Source organism: Sciurus vulgaris (genome assembly GCF_902686455.1).
Source record: "Sciurus vulgaris genome assembly, chromosome: 2".
Classification (NCBI taxonomy): domain Eukaryota; kingdom Metazoa; phylum Chordata; class Mammalia; order Rodentia; family Sciuridae; genus Sciurus; species Sciurus vulgaris.
The window spans coordinates 133,518,366-133,534,126 of NC_136462.1; the positions used below are offsets into that span (position 1 = coordinate 133,518,366).

Below are 15,761 nucleotides of genomic sequence, written 5' to 3' on the forward strand. Positions count from 1 at the left end.
ATCACTGTTACCAGAGTGAATGTCATGATATTTATATTTAAGTAGACCTTATTTTGCTTAAAATGGCACCAATACACAAGAGTAGTGATGCTGACAATTCAGATATGATAAAGAGAAGCAGTAAAGTGCTTCTTTTATGTGAACGAGTGGAAGTTCTCAAGAAAGAAAAAATCAGATGCTTAGATGGCTAAGAACAATAAGAACAAATCTATCCACAAAACTATGAAGGAAAAAAATCTGTGCTAGTTTTGCTGCTGCACCTCGAACTACAAAAATTACAGCCATAATGAGAGAAAAGTATAAGAAAAAACCCTCAGATAGGGTTCCACGTTATTAAAGGTTTCATGTATCCCCTGGGGGTCTTGGATCGTATTCCCCAGGAATAAGTGATAATATTTGTCCAGTTATGCTCTCACTCCCAGGGAGCATGTCATACCAGGTTCTCCCTCCACCCAAAAGCATTGCTTTCCTCTCTTGTTCCTTGAACTCTCTCTGATTCTTGCAGAGAGTCATGCATCTTGTTACTAGGAACAGCCACAGGTCTTGACATCACTGGGCAGGTACCTGCTCAGGAGGGTATGAGTTGTTTTTGGCTTTGGTTTTGGTTTTCTTTCTTTTTTATCTTTTTTCTCTCTCTCTTTTTAATATTTTGTCGATGTCACTGTTGATGATGGAGCGAGAAAAAAAGTATGAAGTGTGTGTGTGTGTGTGTGTGTGTGTGTGTATCAGATAAAATAGCAATCTTGAGGAAAAGCTATTTACTACTTGCCATGACAGATTTCTCAGCTCTGTCAACCCACCTGCATTTCTTGGGTGTTATTTTCCCATTTTGAAAAGAGTCAGCACTGCTGTGCCTCATGTGCCTCATGCCTCCACATGGCACCAAAGGGCAATGGCAGGCCCAGAGAGAGAACCTGTTGGCACCAATACTGCATTTGATGAGGTGGCAGGTGCCAAGCAGATGCTATGTTTCTCCACCTTTTGTTGACACTAAGTCAAGAGTCAGTTTCTAAGAAGGCAGTGTCCCTTTGTGAATGGTTGAAAAGAACTCTGTAGGTACAACCCTAAAAAAAAAAATGAATGGTTTGTTAAGTCAGAAGAGTCTAATGAGTAAATGTTGGTAGTACCTAAACTGCTAACTGACATGTTAAAAACAGATATGATTATCAGAGTCCTTTCAAACTCTGCTGAGGGTTCCAAAAATGTATTTTGAAATCACCATCTACATTCACTCTCAAGGCATCACAGTCATCCTTCAGTATCTGTGGGAGATTGGTTCCAGGACCCCACACCCCCAAAAATACCAAGACCCATGGATGCTCAGGTCTCTTACATAAAATGGCCTAATACTTGCACAGAACCTATGACACATCTTCCTGTATACTTTAAATAATCTCCAGATGTAATAACTCCTACAGTGTAAATGCTATGTAAATAGTTGTCATACTATATTGTTTAGGGAATAATGATAAGGAAAATAGCACACATATGCAGTACAAACACAACGTTTTTCCAAATAATTTTCAATTTGGGGTTAGCTGAATCCACAGATGCAAACCCATGGATATGGAGACTTGATAATATCTACAAATTTTCATTTTAGATAAGTAGTCAGTACTTCTCTTATGGTTAGATAATGTAAAGGTTTATTTTTAAATAAAAATTTACTTTTCATAAAGTTCCAAATTTTCTCTGCAAAAGAATTTGCGTAAGTTTTAAGGATTTATTTTAGAATAAATATTAGCTTGCAAGTCTGTGATAAATAATTATGCCACAGAATCTAGTAGCTGCTTATTCAAAAGAAGTAGTTTATTTACATTTACTATGATATAAATACTTGACTCACCATCTCCCTTTTCCCCCCACTAAAAAATGCCAGTGTGTTAACATCCCCAATTCCTGTGGACTCCATAAATCAACTGTCTACCACACTGTATTGTGAACTGTAGGTAAAATATGACATTTTCATCAACAGGTGGAAGAAGAGAAGAAGAACAGTCTATGGATAAATTCAAACTATAATTTCAAAATATGAAACCAATAATAGGGAGAAGTCAAACAAAGTGTACAATGTTTTCAGTTATAAGAGGAATAAGTTCTGGGGGTCTAATTTACACATGGTGACTATAGTTAGTAATAATGTAATCTACACTTGAAATTGGCTATGGGAGTAGCTCTTCTATTTTTTAAAAGTGGAACCATAACGGGCAATGGGTATGTTAATTAACTGACTACGGGAATCATTACATAAGATACCAAAACACCATGTTGAGCGCCAAGCATGGGGTGGGTTGCATGCCTATAATTCCAGCAAATCAGGAGGCTGAGGCATGAAGAACACAAGTTTGAGGCCAATCTCAGCAACTTAGCAAGGCCTTGTCTCAAAATAAAATAAAAAGGACTGGGGGTATAGCTCAGTGGTAAAATGCCCCTGGATTCAATCTTCAATACCAAAAATAAAGAAACCAAAAAACCATCATGTTGTCTACCTTACATATATACAATTTCTTGTTTGTCAATCAGATCTCAATAAATTAGGGTGGGGGACCCATGAGATTGGGTCACCTAAAATGCCGAAAAGCATAAACAGAATTCAAGTAGGTCTAAAGCCTGAGCATGCCAAGGGACAGTGGGCCTGGAAGTCTTTGATTTACCTGGTCTCTCACCAGGAAGGCCCAGAGCATCACCTGGCCAACACATAGGAGGACAAAGTAGTCAAAGTATCCATAAAAGCTAAGAGGGGCCCAAACCTATATGACCTGCCACAGTGTGGATCTTAAGTGTCCTTCAAAGGTTCCATGGCAAAGTCCTGCTCCCTAGCAGAGTGCTGCTGGGAGGTGGTGCTGGCTTCTGGGTTAGTCCAGGCTGCTCTCTTACCTGAATTAGAAGCTTACATCCTTTGAAAAAAAAAAAAAAATCTGTTTTAGGTTTGCCTCTTGCAAATAGAATTGTAGCTGAATTTCTTAATAGACATGTAACTTCTTGTGGTTTGATACAGGGAATTCAGGGAATTCCCATTTATTTTTATTTATCTTGACATTTCATTATTGTACTTTTCCCCCTTTCTCTATTGTTGGCTTGATCCATGATTTTTAATAAATTATTTAATTTAGAAAATTGTGGCAAATATACATAACATAAAATTTGTTATCTTAACTATTTAAAGTGTACAGTGCATTAAACACTAATCCCCATTCTGCCCTCACCAGTCTGTGGCAAGCACCATTCTACTTTCTGTCTATGATTTTGACTATGCTAGAAAATTCTAGTAAATGCAATCATACAGTATTTGTCCTTTGTGACTGGCTTGCTGCACTGAGCATAATGTCCTCAGGTTCATCCACATTGCAGCATGTGTTAGAATTTCCCTCCTTTTAAAGGCTGAATAATATTTTGTTGTATGAATACACCACTTTTTGTTTATCCACTGACCTGTCAGTGGACACTTGGATTGCTTCCATCTTTTAGCTATTGTGAATAATGCTGCTATAAACACTGGTGTACAAACACCTGTTCTCAAATTGATTTTTATTCCATCCCCCAATCTCTTTCTCCTGTGCTATTTTCTTCTAGGGGTTATATTTTCAACTCTAACAATCTATTTAATTCTGTATTTTCTAGTAGTTCATCATATCCAATGATAAATATGATCACTATCCTTCACGTTCAAGTCAAATCACTTCTTTGTGCTTTCCTGATCCTCAGTTACTGAAATCCACCACCCTCAAACTTGTAACCCCATAGGAGGAAACCTTCAGAACCTTTCGATGTCCCTGGTTCATTTAAAAAGACTTCTTCAAAAGAAAACGGACCTTGAACATGATATAGTCTACATAATTTAAATATGTGAGGGAGAATTTTTTTCCTTTGTATTTCAGTTTATTCCTGGCTGAATTTTGACAAAAAAAAAAAAAAGGTCAAGAGTACTGTATCCTATGGTTTTACTGAAGAGTAGAGAAATGATATAATAAAACATGCGATGGTTTCCTTCAGACTGTCTTAGATTGTTTCTATACTTGTTACTGAATTCAAACCATGTGGGAGGCATTTCACCATCGCAGAGTTGTCAGGGTGACAGTCTTGGAAGGAACAATGTTGATGGATAGGGCACAGGCTGGCAAACAGCTTCCTCTCAGCCCTCAGGACCTCACTCTTCTTGGTACCCCTTAGGTTATCCCTGCTGGGAACTAAAATCAAAGTATAAAACTACCACCCTCAAAAAAAAAAAAAAAAAGTCAACAAATTAGAAAAAATTGTCACATCAAGTATGTTCTCTGGCCCCAATGTTATAAAACTAGAAATCAATAATAGGAATAAAAATATTAATATACAAAAATCAGTAGTATTCGCATACACTACCACCAAATAAATTGGACCACAGAGGTGAAAGATCTGTATGCTGAAACTATAAAAGGATGATGAGAGAAAGTAAAAAGGACACAAACAAATGAAAAGATAACCCATATCCACAGATGGAAGAATTAATATTGTTTAAATGTCCATTCTACTAAAAATGGTCTACAGATTTAATGAAATCCCCATCAAAATTCCAAAGACATTTCTTACAGAAATAGAAAAACTAACCCAAAACTTCATATGAAACCACAAAATACCCCAAATCACCAAAAAATCTTGAAAAAGAATGAAGCTGGAGGCATCCCACTACCTGATCCCAAAATCCACAACAAAGGTAAAATAATCAAAATAGCAGGTACTGGCACAGAAACATATAAACTACTGCAACAGCACAGAGAGACCAGAAATAATCATCATGTATAATCAGCTGCTTTTCAACAAAGGTGCCAAGAAGATACATTGAGGAAAAGGACAATCTCTTCAATAAATGGTGTTGGGAAAGCTAGATATCCACATGAAGGAATGGAACTGAACCCTATTCCATCCCTAAACAAAAATAAATGCAAAATGGATCAGAGACTTAAACATAAGACATGAATCTATAAAATTACTAGAAGAAAAGACAGGAAAAGCTTCTTGACAGAGGTTTGGCAACAATTTTTGTATACAACTGCAAAAGCACAGGTAACACAAGCAGAAATAGACAAATGAGACAAATGAGATCACATCAAAGTTTCTGCACAACAAAGGAAACAACAGAGTGAAAAGACAACCTACTGGATGGGAGAAAATATATTTGAACCACACACATGGTAAGAGGTTAATATTCAAAATACATAAGGAACTTAGACAACTCAATAACAACAACCCAAATAAAAAAATCAGTAAAAAACCTAAGTAGACATTACCTCCCAAAAAAAAGACAAAAGGCCCAAAAATGTTCAACATCACTAGTCCTCAGAGAAATGCAAATTAAAACTACAATGAGGGGCTGGGGTTGTGGCTCAGTGGTAGAACACTTGCCTAGCATATGGGAGGCACTGGGTTCGATTCTCAGCACCACATAAAAATGAATAAGTAAAATAAAGGTATTGTGTCCATCTACAACTAAAAAAAATTAAAAAAAAAAAACTACAATGAGATATCTCTTCACTTCATGAAGAATGGCTTTTATCAAAAAGACAAAAGATAACAAGTACTGGTGAAGATGAGAAGAAAAGAGGCAATGTGTACATTATTGGTGCAAATGTATTTAGTTCAACCATTATAGAAAGCTATATGGAAGCTCCTCCAAAAATGAAAAGTAGAACAAACATATAATCCAGCAATTCCATTTCTGGATATATATCCAAAGGAAATCAAAGCTGTAGGTCAGAGACATCTGCACTCCTATGTTCATTTCAGTATCTTTAAAACAGCCAAGATATGGAATAAAGCTGTGGAAACCAACAACACAGAGGAAGACTAAGGAGAGTGAAGAGATACCAACCACACACATAGGGATAGGATCCTGGGGAAAAAAAAGGAAAGAAAAAAATAAAAACAAAAAACAGTATTTGGGCAGTAGATGAAACTGGAATGGGGTCTGTGGACTGGATGTAAATGTTCTTCCAAAGTTGGTTTTCTAATCTGGAGAGGTTTATGCTGGCTAGATAGAGTGTCCTCCAGCTGGGAAATACCCACTGAAATTTTTATAAGAGATGCTACATCATGTCAGCAGTTTGGCTCCCAAAAGCTTAAGGAAAAGATGAATGATACTGGATTCTCTTCTTCATTGACAAAGGGAGTGTGTACAAGGACAAGTCACAGGTCAAATGCAATAAAATGGTTACAGTTAAGGAATTTAAGTGAAGAGAGGTACAGGAGTCCTCAGTTCTGTTTTGCAATTTTTCCGTAAGTTGGAAATCATTCCAATTTATTCCAAAATTACTTTTTTTACAAATATATTTTCACTTTTTTTCTAGCATAGATTAGGCAATGACATCCCAATGCACTTACCTACCTGTGACTAAGACATTTTACATGGATGCCCAAAGGAATTTTTCCTTATCTTTAAAAATCCATTATTTTAGGAACATGTCAAGGTTATCTATTCCCTATTGATTTTTTTTTCCCCTAGTTACAACTCTTCTTTATTTCACGGAATAAAAATCTTGCATTGCAAGACCAGATATTAGTTTATTCTATTACTTTGCTTTTCCTTCCCTGGACATTCTAATTATAGATACACTGGCTCTCCTTTGCCTGTCTCCTATACTTATTTTCTCTAATTCACTGTATCTATTTGTATTAGTCAGCTTTTTGTCACAGTGACCAAAATACTTGAAAAGAACGACTTAGAGGAGGAAAAGTTTATTTTGGGCTCACAGTTTCAGACTTCAGTTCCTGGTCAGCAGGCTCCATTGCTCTGGGCTGAGGTGAGACAGAACATCAAAGCAGAAGGGTGTAGCAGAGGAAAGCTGCTCAGCTCATGGCACTGGGGAGGTGGGAAGGTGGGGAGGACAGAAAGACAGACAGGAAGGGGTCAGGGACATATATAGTCCCCAAGGCCTCGGCCTCAACGATCCACTTCCTCTAGCCAGCCCCACCTGCCTACAATTACCACCCAGTCATCCTTTCAAATTATTAATTCATCAAATGGATTAACCCACTGATGAGATTATAGTGCTCATGATCCAGTCTTTAACTAAAACCCCCACCTCTGAACCCCAGCTGCATTGGGGACCATATTTTCAACACATGAGCTTTTGGAAGGACATTTCAGATTCAAACCATAATGTCTCCCACATCTTTTTTTTTATTTTTTTTTCAGTTTTCTCTTTTTCATCTATTTTTATTCTGTGTTTTCTATGGCATCCATTTGTTCATGTTTTCCTTCTAATTTAGACTTCATTTTTTCCAAATTCTTTTTTGGCATCTCTCTATTCTCAATTCATGATTTTGTTACCTGATCATATCTTTCATAATTTCCTTTTTCTGATTGATATTACTCCTGCAAAACATTTTTTTTCTTTAAACTTATATTGAAATACTGTTAAGAATTTTCCTGGCATGCTCCCATTTTCTGTATCTTTTTCATCATTTTTCTCTGAATGAATTTTGCATGGGGTTGGATTATGTTCTTTTTTGCTCAACCATGTTTAAATGAGGTAGATTTTCCTGATTAGGGGGAAGTGCCTAAAAACTTGGGGGATAGGCCAAGACAGCTTTGCCAACTGGGCTCTAGGGATCTCTGTAAGATCCAAAATATGAACTCCCTATATATCCACTTGATTTTCAGTTAAGTCCAGAAATTCGTAAACCTCAAGCCTTCTAGCTCTTTACTCCAGCTCCAGATAAGTGAGGTCCTTGTTTTCCAATGTTGTACTCTCAGCTTTTCATGGTTTATATTTTGGGTTTGTTTGTTTGTTGTAGATTTTTTTCCAGGGGGGAAGTCTTTGTTTTGTTTTAGCTGTTAGAACAGTGTTATTGTTTGGATAAGTGTCAAGTGTCTATCCCAAACCTACTGCAAAGGCCCATGTGTTGAAAGCTTGATCCCCAGTCTGACACAACTGGGAGGTAGTAACATGTTTAAGAGGTGAAGACTAGTGGAAAAAAGTTAGGTTACTGGGGATGTGCCCTTGAAGGCTGTTGAAAGGGATGTTGAAACTCTACCATGCCCCTCTCTCTCTCTTTCTCTTTCTTTCTTTCTCTCTCTCTCTCTCTCTCTCTCTCTCTCTCTCTCTCTCTCTCTCTCTCTCTCTCTCTCTCTCCCTCCCTCCCTCCCTCCCTCCCTCCCTGCTTTCCAGCCACCATGAAGTGAACAAGCCTCCTCTGCCACACCCTTCTGCAGCCATGATATAGTGTACCACCACAAGCCCAAAGCAATAGGGTCAAGCAACCATGGAATGAAATCTCTGAAACTGTGAATCAAAATAAACCTTTCCTCATCCTAAGTTAATTATCTCAGGTATTTTATGATAGTAAGAGAAGGCGGATTAACACAACCAGTTTCTAAAATCTCTTTCTTTGGGGGTCTTCATCCTCACCTCTACCACCTGAACCTATTTCCTCTCACCATCTGGGTTCCTGTCCTGCTCAATTTGGTATACATTCGCAGCAATTTCTGTCCGGGGTGGGGCTTAATTTGCATTCGTAAAATTCTCCAAGGCATGATGTGGATTCTCCCACATTCTTGTGCAGTCATTATTCTTGCTCATATAAAACCGTTAAAGGCCTTTTCAGTTTTGTCAATTGTTCTTGCATGTGCTCATCATATTTCCCTTCCATTTTTAGGAATGAGCGACTTATTGTGATCCTATTACTGCTGGTGTGTGGCCCCATCTGCCTGGTCCTGGGACTCCCAAGTGTACCCCATCACTTTTGTTAACTGTGCCATTCCTGAGCTTTTTCTATGTCTGGCTTAATGTTCAGGAGTTTAAGGAGGAATGAAAAACTAATCTGCCACCATGAACACATCCCCATAAAGCATTTTCTGAAAGATATAAAACAAGGAACAAATCAAGGAAGAGACACATCATATTCCTGAACTAGTAGTAGTACTATACTAGTAGTATAAAACCTAGTACTTTCAAAATTGATTCATAAATATATTAGAATTAATTTTTGGTGTGTTTTGTTGTAGAGAAAAGAAAATTACCTAGTTGAATCTCTTAGTTTTCACTTTTACAGAGAAATGCAAATTCTAAAATAGATTTACCAGAAACCAGACAGAGATATTTTCAAGTTCAAATGGAAGAACCACCATGGCACTTTTCAAAGAGGAAAAACAATGTGGACATACTTATCTTACCAGACAGTAAAACTCACCAGGAAGCTATCATAATTAAAACAATGCAGTATTGATTCTAAAACAGACAAATAGGTAAAAGGTACAACTCAGTGATGGATTGCTCTTGTCTAGCATGCACAAGGACCTGGGTCCAATACCAGCACCATAACATGAGATAGATAGATAGATAGATAGATAGATAGATAGATAGATAGATAGATAGATAAACAATTAGGAGAGTAAAACTGAATGTAGTCCAAAAAGAGAGTCACATGTAGATAGAAACTTCATTTCAAAGTAAATTAATGTTAACCCTTTCTGAACACTATATGCAAAATAAATTCCGGATGAATGAAGACATGAATGAAAAAATTAAAACAAACATTAAAAGGAAATTTAGAATATTTGTGACTTCTGTAATGATAACTCTATTAAGAACTCAGAAACTACAAAAGTGAAAACTAAATTTAACTAGGTAAATAGTATTTTTTTTATACAGCAAGACACAAAAAATTAAGTCAACTTCTTTCACTGCACAGGCACCTCACCATAATGTACTGACTCACTCCAGACCCAAAGGCAACAGGGCCAAATGACCATAGGCTGAAATCTCTGAAACCATGAGACAGAATAACCCTTTCCTCCTTCATAGGTGAGTTTCTTGGGTATTTTATCAGTGTGACAGACAGCTGACTATCACACTAGTCAAAGCATAGTCCAATTTGGAATTTTGTTAAGTATCGCTGGATTCATTTCCACGAAAGATTATAGTTGTTCCCAACCATGGGACCATTACCTGAGATTGCCCTTTTCCCTTGCAGCACAGGAGGTAGGAATGTTCATTACATTTAAAAATTACATTTAAAATGGAATCAAAGTAATGTGAGTGGTTTAATCCCATTTTTATATCTTTAAAATAAACATTCCATATATATAAATTCTAATACATTTTATGATTGTAGAGGAAAGTGTGGAAGGATGACATTAAACAACACCGATAATATTGGTTAACCATGCACAGAGAATTGGTATAGAAGGAAGTATACATTTCTTTGTTTTCAGTTACTGCAACAATTATATATTGCTTTTGCAGTATGAAAAAAATCCAGTGGTGTTGCTTTTAAAGGAAACGCACACACCTACATGCACATACAGGTTTAGCGCCCAGTGATTATGTCTTTATCACTGTATGTAACTAGCAATGTGAATAATTCATAATGTACTTGTCTGGTGTCTTGGGAATTAATAAAATTTCAAAGAAAATAATGAAGCTGATCTATTAGAGGATAAAGGCTCAAGACCTTCGCCCACCTCTGCTGGTCCTCTAAGCAGTTAAAACTGATCATTATCTCCAAAATGCAGGAGGCATTCATCCACCATGAAACTGATCCAGCTTCTAACTGGCTGGATAGCACAGTATAGAGCAGGAAAAACACTTCAAGGTGGTCCTCAAGTGACGGGAATGGCTGCAGAGCGCTGCATTCATCACAGACCTCTGGCCTTCCTCTACCTCGCCTGTCTTCAACTCTGTCAAGGTCCCCTGATATAGTCTGAATCCTAAGTGTCCTCCAAAGGCCCATGTGTTGAAGGTTTGGTCCTAAGTTTGGCTCTATTAGGAAGTGGCAAAAACTTTAAGAGGTGGAGCCAGTGGGATGAAGTTAGGTCATTGGGTGCATGCCTTGGAAAGGAATACTGGTACCTAAGCCCCTTCCTCTTCATCTTTGTGTTTCCCGGCCATGAGGTAAATGATTCTGATCCACCACACATTTCTCACCATGATGTGCTGCCTCATCACAGGTCCAGAAGGAATGAGCTGACCTCCCAAACTGTGAGCCAAAATAAACCTTTCCACAAACTCACCTCCCTGCACTACCACCCCTCAAAAAAAAAAAAAAAAAAAAAAAAAAAAAAAACTTTAAATTTCCTCACCTTCCCTAGTGCTCCCTCAAATTTCTCTTGAATCTTTATCTTTCCAGGCATGATTTGGGTTTTGCCTAAGAAGAAGAAGGTGTGAGCCCCTTGCCAAAGCTGACTGCATCACCACTGGCCTTTATGCCATCCCCTTCTGCCTAGGCAGTGAGTGTAATGGTTAGAGATGTGATATCTAAAGTCAGGGCAGGTAAGCTCAAAGACACTACTTAGCTGAGTGACCCTGGGCTAGTTACTTAATCCCTCTTCATCTCAGTATACTCAGCAAAAGTAGTCAAGACTTCAGGAGCCCTCCTAGAAGGGAGACTGGCTCAATTGTGCTCCATTCTACTGGCTAAAGCAAACCAGAGGCCCCATTCAAATTGAAGAGAAGGGAACTGCCTGGGGGCCCTAAGAACCAGGAGGCACAGTCCACCAGGCCACCAATGCTACAGGGCCATGACACCATGTAAAATTCATCTTCATGCTTAACACACAGTAAAGGGCTTAATAAGTGTAAGCTGTTTTTGTTAGGTAATGTATTTTCTTAAACAGAAGCGAGATGTTTTTACAATCATTCTTCACCGCGTACAAACCACAGAGAGGACCAAGAAAACCAGATATTTCTAAAGAGCATCTCCTTTCAGAGGATGCAAAGGAAGCAGAGTATAGCCCTAAGCTCACTGCAGATTTCCATAAAAGCTGGCCACCATAATCACCCTTCTTAGATGAAGAACATCCTTGGAAAGCACTGTCACTAATTCCCAGTCTGAAGGCAAGCATATACAATTGTCCCTCAGAATCCATGGGGGATGGAGTCAAAGACCCTCCAAAATAAAAACTACAGATTTTCAAAGTCCCTTATATAAAATTGTGTAGTATTTGCATAGACCCTCCCATACATTCTCCTGTATATTTTAAGTCATCTCTAGATGTCTTATAATACCTACCACAATGTAAATGCTGTCTAAAATAATTGCTATACAGCATCATTTAAGGAATAATGACAAGGAAGTCTATACATATTCAATACAGATGCAGAGATTTTTTTTTCTGAGTATTTTCAATCTGTACTTTGTTGAATTTGTGGATGCACAAGCTGCGTATATGGAGAATTGTCTGTATGGCAAGTGGTCCATGCTACCCATTCACAACCACATTATCATGCAAACCTGTCACAACGTAAATGAAACCAACCACCCTTTCTGAAAGGGCAGAGAAAATATGTGAAAGATAGTATATGCTGTATTAAAATTCTTTGAATGTGCTTGGGGCACATTAAGTTTGAAGATTGAAAAGAAGTCCAGGAGAAAACTGATGGAAAGATGGGAAATGAGGAGATGGATCCTGGGCAGAAGTTACCTTAAACTCTCTAAAATGTAAACAGTTTATTATTGGTTTATTGCTGTTCACCAGAGCCTAGAGAAATGTGCACACACACAAATTTGTGGAGTTACTCTGAATCATGGAGAGCCAGAACTACTATCTTATAGCTGTCATAGAGAATAACATTTGAAGCACAAATCGAATTAACTGTTTTACATACTTAACTCTTTAAACTGAAATGTTTTGAGTGTGCATTTTTTACATAGTCTTTCTACTGTGCCCCATTAATGTTTTCTCTTTGGGGTTTATTATTAAGGGGCAGTTCTCTTTGCATAGCCTTGGGGGTAGTGCTAAGGCTGGGGCGCGCGGAGGGGGTGGCTTATTGATGTCAGGGAGGAGCCAGGAAGTGGAGCTAATTCACCAGTCTGCCACCTGTAGGCTGGTTCCAGCAAACTGAAACCTCAGTGCCCAGTAGACAGACATGAAAAAAAAAAAAAAAATGTATATTAAATAATACTAAAAATTGAGCAACAGATGTGTAAAGACTATATACAGGGAAGTATTTGAATCAGGGCTCCCGTGTTCCTGCGTCCCACCCCCTCTCATTGATTTAAACGCTGGAAGCTGTGACCACACATTATGTTATTCCTATTCAGCTCTGCAAGACTCACCCCCTAATCTGAAATAAGCTTTGAAAATTAATACCCCCATTAGGATGAACAACCACACCTGTATTGATCCGTGTTTCAAAGGCATTTTTGCTCCGATCTCATTTTAAAAGCCACGAAAGGAACTTAGAGAACAAAGGCCATTACAAATTAAATAAATAAAAGCAAGCTGGTCATTTTGTGTGTGTGTGTGTGTGTGTGTGTGTGTGTGTGTGTGTGTGTGTGTGCGCGCGCGCGCGCGCGCGCGCGTTTTAATTTTAAAACTCAAGAACAAATAGCAAATCTTTATTACAAAGGCTTGGTTTGGATTTCTGTAGGTGGAATTTAAACATACCGAGTTTACAGTGTAAGTCTATACGATGTATTTCAGCACCATAAACCAAATGTAGTTACAGATGTCAAGAGTTCTCAGAACAAGTGCCTCTCTTTATAAATATCTGCTCTGCATATATCTTTACCATTCCCATATGTCCGTTCTGTATTAATATAGGGGGAAAGCAACTTTCAACAAAATGCTAAAAAATGTCAAGAATTAACTTAGTGACAATCGCTTGTTTAATAGAGATCTCCTGGTGTTGACTAGTCACTGGCTTCTCTCATTCTGACAGTCTGAAGCTCAGAAAACAAGCACCCCAGACTCCGGTTGCAGGTCTGCTACCCAATTCAGCAGTCCGTTAGGGGCGGGAAACCATGTGCCTGACACGGAGTCAGTGAGTGGCCAGAGGAGATAGGTTGGTCACCGCCGCCGGGACTAGCCGGCAACCTGACAGTACGCGCCACGCTTCCTCCACCCCAGCTAGGACCACCCGCGAAGGCGAGGAGCTCGCGGACATGTAGCACCGCACTGGGTTCGGATCCCACCTTGGACGCGACAGCGCGCCTAGTACCGGAGGGCCCGCCGGCAAATGATGGAGAGCTGCCCACCCTTGCGTGGCGAAGGGTGGGCGCCAGCCTTCTGTTTCTCTAAGAAAAGTAACTCCGCGGATAAGCTCAATGGAAAAGCGAACGCGACGTTCCGCGACCCGCGAGTCAGTCCCCGGAGTTATTCTGCCCGGAGTTTTGAACTGCACCCCGCGCTGCAGCTGCTCGACCCTGGGCGTTCGCATCCCAACTTGGGGCCCGCGGTGGCGTCCCGGCGACTGCAGCGCCTCAGTCCTGGGCACGCGCTCTCTCCGGAGCCCGGTCCCTGCCGGGCCTGAGACACTCACCGAGAAGCCAGCCCAGAAGGGGCAGGAGTGGCGGACGCGGGCGGAGGTAGTGAGCGCCAACGCGGCGAAGCTGACAGCCACGATGAGGCATCCGAGCGCCATCTGCGTGGCCCCGAGCGCCAACACGATGCGGGAACGGCCGGGGCACTCGCGCAGGCGGGACAGGCTATGGGGCAGCGCGGTGGGGCGCGGCGCGCGGGGGCCGCCGGCCGGAGGCATAGCGCCGGGCGCCAGTACGCCTCGCCCGGCTCCAGCCCGGCCCCGGCGCAAGCCGCCGCCTCTCCTCACAGAGGGTCCGAGGCAAGTTGCTCCGGGTGCGGGGACCACCTCCCAGCTGGCTGCGGAGGCTGCGACGGTCGCGCGCCGGGAGCAGACTGGGCCGGGCGGGAAGCCTGGTGCCCGCAGCTGCTGCCGGTGCCTGCGCCCATGCCGCTGCCACCGCTCCGCAGAGCCGCCGAGCCGCCTGCCTGCCAGCCGACCGCGCAGCGCTGCGCCCTCTCCCGCCCGCCCGCGCGCTCCCCGGCCCGAGCGCGTGCGCGAGCCTCTGTGCCGGGCGCGAGCGGCCGCTATCTCCGGGCGCGAGCCCCGCCGCCGAGCGCTGGGCCCGGGCTGGAGCTGGAGCCCCGACCCACACAGGCGGGTGGGCGAGGGCGCAGGTGTGGTCCCCTGGCTGATCCTCTGCGCTCACGACTCCCGCCAGTGTTTGGCAGCCGATCCGAAGGGAAAGATTAGGGACCGCAGCGTGACAAGGGCAAGGGCAACGATCTCCGCAGCGGAGCCCTTGGCTAGTGATGCGGCAGGGTAGTGGGAGTCGGGTCCGCCAACCCAGCGGGCAGAACCTAGGGCAGGCCAAGGATGGTCCCACCTGAGGGTGGAGAGACAACCGGGCTCGGCGGGGAGCCGGGAAGAGGTGAATTCCCAAAGCTGCCCTCAGGTGTGGCGGCCAGGAACCTTTCTGGAATGCAGAAATCCAAGATCCAAGATGCCGTTTCTCTGCAGTTCCAGAATTTCCCAAGTCATCCGCTGAGAACTTGGCATCGGAGGACTCGGCACTTAAAACATTCCCGGGTCATACTGGTGTTTTCGTATCTATCTTTCGTTTGCAGATCTTTTAATACGAGTCAAACATTTGGGCTTTGAAATTTTTTTTTTTTTTTCACAAAACGAATTTAAATGAACAATATCATCAGCAACTTATTAAACCATCTCTACTCTCTCTTGCCAAGGTTGTTTTAAATAACTAGGTATTAACTTCCTTGGAATTCCTAGGAAACCTGGAAATTTCGGTAGTATTAATTCCTTTGTGGCCCTACCGATGAGACAACTTTAAGATTACTGGTATTAAAAAGGACTGCATTGACATATTAAGAGACTGGTGCCTGTTAGGATGACTGAAAGAATCAGGTGCAAAAAGGTAAAGTTGAAAACAATAAAAGGAAACAGCAGGTCATTTTAGAGACCGTTCTTCCATGGCCTTCTGGCAGTACTTAGGGAGTCCCCTGTTGGATCAGAAACACTGAAGTG

General features: G+C 41.2%; 1 protein-coding gene across 1 annotated transcript in view; it reads right to left on the bottom strand.

Annotated features, from left to right (window-relative positions):
* ENTREP2 (endosomal transmembrane epsin interactor 2) overlaps positions 1–14,576 on the bottom strand; it is a 490,869-nt gene extending 476,293 nt beyond the window's left edge. Inside the window, 1 exon segment of the mRNA XM_079122168.1 lies at positions 14,238–14,576. Coding sequence (XP_078978294.1) covers positions 14,238–14,456 — 219 coding nt within the window. The 5' untranslated portion in view covers positions 14,457–14,576.
* Positions 14,577–15,761: the final 1,185 nt, after the last annotated feature.